Here is a 7,310-nt window from a genome sequence, read left to right as displayed (position 1 = left end):
TTTTTTCCATTTTTCATTTAAACACAAAATCGAAAACTGAAAAAACGAATCATTTTCTGTTTTTTTTCATTTTGGTTTTGGAGACAAATAATGAACAAAATAGTTTTTTTTTTTCATTTTCGTATTTTTGGTTTTATTTTGAAAAACAAATAAACAAACGACACGCAGATTTGTGTTAAACAAATGAAACAAAACCCGACTTCAGGTTTGTTTGTGACGAGGAAACGACGTCAGAACAAATCAGAAAACAGCGTCAGTGTTGGAGCTTTAACTTGAATTCTTTTTGTCACGTTTCAGTCCAGGTTTGGAAAGAGTTTTGTTTATTTTTCATCGATAAAAGTTTCAACAAATTGATTCCAAACTCGTCGTAAACAAACGCCAAAGTTTCGGTCGTCGGGGCTCAAATCTGAAACGTGGAAAAGTGCACTCAACTACAAAAAGGAGAGACGTTTCTGTGGTTTCTGTGCCGTTCGCGTTCGCCCCGCAGCCAGAAGGTCCCAGGTTCAAATCTCAGTCCAGGTCATTGTCCCTGTGCCCCTTGGCAAGACACTAGAGCCCGGAGTCGCCGCGGTGTGGCCGTTCACGTCGACGAGTTCGCTGGAGAAATACCTGAAAACTGGAGCCGCCAAATGGTAAAAAAAAAAAACGTTCGGCGCTCAGTCTCTGCACCTGTCTGTCCTGTCTGTGCACCTGTCCTGTCTGTGCACCTGTCCTGTCTGTGCACCTGTCCTGTCTGGTCCCGCCCCTCAGAGCAGCGCGTCCATCCTCACCCCGTCCGTCAGAGCCCCCCCGAGGTCGAACAGCTGCTCCAGAGTGACCGAGGAGACGCTGAGGAACCCCGCCTGCCTCGGCTCCTCCTCCTCCGACCACGGCTCCTCCAGGAACGCCGTCGCCAGGAACGTCTCCTCGTCCAGGTCCCCGCCGCGCCGCGCCTCCGCCAGCGCGTGCAGGTCGCCGGGCTCCACCACCTCCACCTCGATGGGGCAGATGTGCGTCCCCCTCACGTTGAGCTCCTCGTCGCCGGCGGGGCTCAGCGGCTCGCTCCCCTCCTCCAGGCTCAGCTCGCCGCTCAGCGCAGAGTCCAGGATGGCGTCCCAGTCGAAGTCGCCCTTGAGCGGACCGAGGTGTCTGGGCTCCTCGGCGGACAGCAGGGGGGAGCTGCAGCGCCTCTGGGCTTTCTTGCCTCGGTTCTTCGCCGCCAGCTTCCTCTTCCGCCGGCCGCGCTCGTCCGGCCACGACCCGAGCATCGTCCCCTCGCCCAGCCGCGGGTCGTAGTTCTGGTCGGCGCCCGTGGCCTCCTCGAACTGTCGGAGCAGCAGGTGGGACTCCGGGCTCAAGCTCAGGTCGGCGGCGTCCGGCGGCGGCGGCGGCGGGAGCGTCAGCCGGAGCCGGTTCTGCAGCGCCGGGTTGATCTGGACCGGGGGAGGGCGGCGTTTCTTGTAGGCGCCGCTCAGGAGGCGCTCGGCGTACTGAGGGTCGATCCTCCAGAAGCCGCCTTTGCCCGGCTCGTCCTTCTGCCGCGGGACTTTGATGAAGCACTTGTTCAGGGACAGATTGTGACGGATCGAGTTCTGCGGAGACACAAAGGGACACGAGGTTATTACGAGAAACTGCTGAAGGAAAGAGTTCGGTTAAATCACAGACTCTGAATCACCGAATCACCGAATACGAAAAGATTTGCTTCCAGACACGTCGTTTCTGTGTCCGCAAGTCTTCCCTCTCCACACAGTTTTGAGCACATTTGTTTACATTTTACAGAAACAAAACTTAAAAGCACATGACTCATTTGCATAAACTGAGCACTCAAAAAAAACAAGAACAGCTCTTTCCTTGTGCGCTGATGCGGTTCAGCTTCTGTCGGACTAAAGGACACGACTGAGCCCCGCGGTTTCAAAACGACTCGATGTCTCGTGATTCCAGATTCTCCTTTAGCCCGGTGAAGTTCTTCCGGTGGCTCTGGGCCGACTGAGCCTGTGCAGTAGAGTCTTTTCTCCCGAGGGACACGAGAATGCACGTGAGCGCACGCACGGAGCGCTGTCTCGTGTATCATGTGATCGCTTTGACCAATCAGAGCGAGAGGAGTCAGAGCTGAGCCGGAGCGAAACATTATAAAGAGTTTTTTAAGACAACTGAAGGATTTTGAGCTGAGAAAAAGTTTATGATCCAAAACTAGGTAAAAATCACCACAAAATCCGACGTTTTTAAAAGTTGTAGGTCCCTGTCAGACGAACACGAGCAGTTTGTGATTACTTTCGCCTCTGGGAGAAAAATTCTTTCTCGACCCGGGTGATTTTTTTTTGCTGAAGTTCCCGTGAGAGTCACTACGACAACTGGAAGCAGCAACACCTCCAGGTATTTTAATAAATCCATGGACATGGTTCAGTGGAATATGAGTGTTCTTTCTGTGACAGAGGGATGTTCTGCTGATGGTGAGTCTGGTCTGTGTAAGTCGTTGTAGCTCCACTGTTTCCCGTTTGTCTCTGGTTTGTTTAAATTGTTTTACCACAACAGCGTCACATGACGATGTCACGAACCCAGAGAATCAGGACGGAGCGAGTCACAGTGACGAGGTCCAATAAGCACCAGGGAATCTGCAGGTTTGACTAACCCAGATTTAAGACTTTTTGAAGACTTTTTTAAGACGACTTAAACCAGGAGAGTCAAACTCATTTTGTTTCAGGGGTCGTATCCAACCGACTTTGATCCCAAAGTTTCTGGATCAGAAAACTCATGTCATATAAACCCCAAAAATAACAATAAGTTCAAATATTTGTGCAGAGAAACACAAATCTATTACACAAATCTTTTTTAATTGATGAACTCTTTCTTTTACAAAATATTATAATATTATGAACAACCTGAAACTTTAAGAAAAATACAATTTCAACACAAAGTTTTAACATGAACTTGTCTGTAAACAGGAATAAATCCATTTTTGTTGTAAAATCCTGCACTCGGCTCCACTTTTCTCATGTTGGACATTTTTCTGATGAGGGTGTCACGGTCAACAGTCAAAACGATCGTCCTTTAAGAGCGTTTGGAAAGAGACAAGTCTTCATTTGTGCTGCTCTGGTGGGAGGGGCCACGTACAGAGACGCTGGAGACGCTGCTGTGATAAACACCACAGAAAATTAACACGATTTTAATAGAAAATATCATTAAAATATTTTAGTAGAAAATCAGCTGAGGGTCAGATTAAAGGTCTTGGAGGGCCGGATCTGGCCCCCGGGCCGTATGTTTGACACCCCTGGTCAAGTGTTTTCTGATTCCTGATCTAGTCACTGGAGAGAAATGAAAGTGAACAGAGACACTAGGGGGCGCCAGACTGACTAGGAGAATATCCTTAGACACACAAATGTAACACGAACACAACAGAGTGTCTTGCTCAAGGACACAGCAGTAGTTTGCACTGGCGTTTCTCACTTTCCTTGGGAGTTTGTGAGCGGGGAATAGAGTCTAGAGGAGATGAGAGGCTGGAGAGGCTGGTGTTGTGCTGCTGTGGGCTGTGTGGGGTCAGGACGAGGAGGACGAGGAGGAGGAGGAGGTGGTGGTTGAATGATTGATGAGGAGTTGCATTGCAGCGCTGCAGGGGGCAGATAATATTTAACTGTTTAAGAATCCAGAGTTTTTGAGGCAGAACCTTCGACTTCCCGCTGAAGAGACGTCGGGTCAGATGTGGCTTTGACGAGAACTCGGCCTAAATGTTCAGAGTTTGTGCGTTAAACGTGTGTGAATGAAACAAAACACAACTCCAGGTCCGTTTGTGACGAGAAAACACAAAAAACACAGATCAGAACAGAGTAAAACAAACTCTTTAAAAGCTCAAATCCAGATTCTTTGTGAAGTCGCTTGCGTCAGTGTTTTTTTTTTCTCTTCAGACCGAGACTCTGCAGAGGTTGAGCGGCTCTTGTGTCGCCGTGTAATAAATAAACGAAACTCTCCATTAACTCCGTCTGAATAAAGGCCGGAGCGCGAGCCTCCGGGTCCCGCTGGTCTCCCACGGCGACGGGGGAAACATTTAGCACTGTCACTGTTAGCGTTAGGAAAGCAGACGTCCCTGTTTACCCGGGACAGTCCCGGGTTTGAGCCAACGGATTCACACAAAACCACTGATTTGTCCAAGTTTCATGCAAGAAATGTCCCAAGCTGCTTCAAAATGACCCAAAAATGTGATTATACTGACTCACGTTAGTCTCTGCAGAACAGTTTTTCTTAAGTTCACACTCATTTCACAATTTTATTATTACCAACGACAACCTGGTCGCCCTAAACTCAGCCCAAAGTGTGGAGTCTTCTGAACTTTAAAGACGCTCCATGTAACTTTTCTAATGTAACGTCACAAGAACAAGACGAGACGCTGATGCTGGAAGTCAAAGTTACGGGTCAACTCACCGGGCGGCGAGCTTAAGGCAAACGGACGTCATTATTGACCCGGGACAGTCCCAGTTTTGAGCCGACGGATTTACACAAAACCACCGATTTGTCCAAGTTTTATACAAGAAATTTAGATTCGGTCGCTTTATTCGTACCCGTAGGTAAATTTGTTTTGCAGATTTGAGGCTGGTCCCACTTTTCACTCATCCACATCATCAATAAACACGTATAAAAAACTCTATTACAAAATACAGTGTTACAGAGCTCCAGCGTCAGTCAGTCAGTGTGAGACAAGACGATGTGGAAGGTTTAGTTTGTCTCGTCAGAATGTTCTCAATGAGATTTTATAATAGAAGTATTTTTTATTATTTAAAGCCGTGAGTAAAGGTCATTATTAGAATTAGACCTGGTGTTTTTCGTCCATGACATTGGTCTATTGTGGAAAACAGTTTAAATCAGGGGTGTCAAACATACGGCCCAGGGGCCAGATCCGGCCCTCCAAGACCTTTAATCTGGCCCTTGGCTGATTTTCGTACTACATAATTTGAATGATATTTTCTATTAAAATTGTGTTAATTTTCTGTGGTGTTTATCACAGCAGCGTCTCCAGCGTCTCTGTACGTGGCCCCTCCCACCAGAGCAGCACAAATGAAGACTTGTCTCTTTCCAAACGCTCTTAAAGGACGATCGTTTTGACTGTTGACCGTGACACCCTCATCAGAAAAATGTCCAACATGAGAAAAGTGGAGCCGAGTGCAGGATTTTACAACAGAAATTTACTTATTCTGTTTACAAACAAGTTCATGTTAAAACATTGTGTTGAAATTGTATTTTTCTTAAAGTTTCAGGTTGTTCATAATATTATAATATTTTGTAAAAGAAAGAGTTCATCAATTAAAAAAGATTTCTGTAATAGATTTGTGTTTCTCTGCACAAATATTTGAACTTATTGTTATTTTTGGGGTTTATATGACATGAGTTTTCTGATCCGGACACTTTGGGATCAAAGTCGGTTTGATACGACCCCGGAACAAAATGAGTTCGTCACCCCTGGTCTAGACGGTTTGCAAGAATCCCGGAAGTGTGAGTTTGAGCACCGGCCAAACAGTGAAGGAGACAAACATTCTGTGTTGGCGACGATTCCCCAGATTCCTGAGGATTTAAAGCCGGAACAAAGAGAATGTTTGATGAATTTTATCAAGAGGAAAGACGTTATTGTTCTTCTTCCTACAGGATTTGGAGCTTTACAAACGTCACGACCAAACAGCAGCGATTGGTTAAATAAAAAAGTACTTGTCTTTCGTCGATCAAACAAATCCTAATGCTGCGAGGTCACACGGTTTCCACAAAGTGAAACCAGCTGATGAATCAGCCTAGTGGATATTTTGCATAGACAGAGAGATTTGTGCAGTTTAAATCACATTAATCTGTGAACATCTAAACTGCACAAATCTCTCTGTCTGTGTTAAAATCTACAACATGAAATCAGTTTTTAATTTCAATTCTAGAATCAGTCTGAGTGAACAAGTTCCTTCTGTTTTCTTCATGATCAGAACATGAGTTGAGTTTGTTGTGTGACTGATGTGGCTCGTTGTTTTCTTTAAGTTTTGTTCTTTCTTCTCTTGATCGTCGTGGATAAATTGTTCATGTTAGAATGTTTATCCTTTGTGGAGTTTGTTGGATGAAGATTTGGTGATGGAGCAGATTTATGAAACTGCTGGAGAAAACGACACACATTTACACACACATTTACACACACATTTACACACACATTTACACACACATTTACACACACATGTGCACAGAAAACCATTAACCAGAAAGTTATGTTTACCGACATCGTGGCACTTTCGGCTGTTATGAAAAAGGTCTGTTGTAATGAAAAGTATCTGACAGGTGCGTTCTGTATAAGACAGGTGTTGTACTGGTCCCTGTCGGGTGCTGTGTGTTTATCAGTGGGTGGTGTTACCTGCCAGGTGGGGTCGGCGTGGTCGTAGTAGTGTGGTGTTGTGTATTTGGGTGGTGATGCCTGTTGGGTGTTGTGTATAAGCGGGCGGAGGGTGGTGTTACCTGCCAGGTGGGGTCGGCGTGGCGGTAGTAGCAGAAGTTGTCGGTGATCCAGGCGTAGATGGAGGACAGGGTGATCTTGCTCTTCTTGCTGGCGTGCATGGCCATGCAGATGAGCGTGGCGTACGAGTACGGCGGCTTCACGTACGGGTTTGTTTTATAGTCCACGTCGTCGGGACAGTGTCCCACCGCCACGATCCCGGGAAGAGGCACCCGGGAGTGGGCGGCGGCCGTGGGCTTGCCTGGGGTCAGGGGGTTCCCCGCGCAGGCCGGGTCTCCCGCCAGAGGAGAGGAGGGCGCGTCCAGGTGGCACCCTGCCGCCACGTGCCCAAACAGAGGCGACTGCTGCCGGCTCGGGCCCAAGATGGAGAACTCCTGCAGCCACTGGAGACTGGTGAGGCTGTCGTCCAGACACAGGCCCCCGCTGTGGGACGGGTCCCCCTGGTCCCTCAGGTCCCTCTGCTCCCTCTGCTCCAGGCGAGCAGCTGTGACCACCAGCTCCTCCTCCAGACACGAATCAGAGCTCAGGGACATAACGGCGACGCTGGAGCGGCCACTGGAACACAGACAGGTGCAGAGACAGGTGTAAAGACAGGTGCAGAGACAGGTGCAGAGACAGGTGTAAAGACAGGTGCAGAAGGTCAGTCTGGAAGTGCTATTTAATTAAATAACAAACACGTGAACAGTGAAGTCACAGATCCAGCTGAGGCAGACGGAACTTTTAAAATCCAAAACTAACTCCTGTGTCTCTGGTATAAACCCGCTCTCACCTGAACACGTCCAGCTCAGGTCCAGACCGTTCGTGTTCCGCGCGCTCTAACCCTTATATCTCCTTTACGCACGGCCCCCAGACACCTTTACGCACCTTT

General features: G+C 47.7%; 1 protein-coding gene across 1 annotated transcript; it reads right to left on the bottom strand.

The window, feature by feature from the left end:
- Positions 1-746: 746 nt before the first annotated feature.
- On the bottom strand, positions 747-6,975 carry foxj1a (forkhead box J1a). Its single transcript, XM_020929455.2, has 2 exons — positions 6,445-6,975; positions 747-1,571 (listed from the first exon to the last, which is right to left on the bottom strand). Exons 1-2 carry the CDS (start codon positions 6,973-6,975, stop codon positions 747-749), a joined length of 1,356 nt encoding a protein of 451 aa, XP_020785114.2.
- Positions 6,976-7,310: the final 335 nt, after the last annotated feature.

Source organism: Boleophthalmus pectinirostris, unplaced genomic scaffold (assembly GCF_026225935.1).
Source record: "Boleophthalmus pectinirostris isolate CB_2022bp ecotype Guang Dong unplaced genomic scaffold, ASM2622593v1 HiC_scaffold_17, whole genome shotgun sequence".
Classification (NCBI taxonomy): Eukaryota; Metazoa; Chordata; class Actinopteri; order Gobiiformes; family Gobiidae; genus Boleophthalmus; species Boleophthalmus pectinirostris.
Note: the sequence above shows the minus strand (reverse complement) of the source record. Positions and strands in the feature narration are given on the sequence as shown.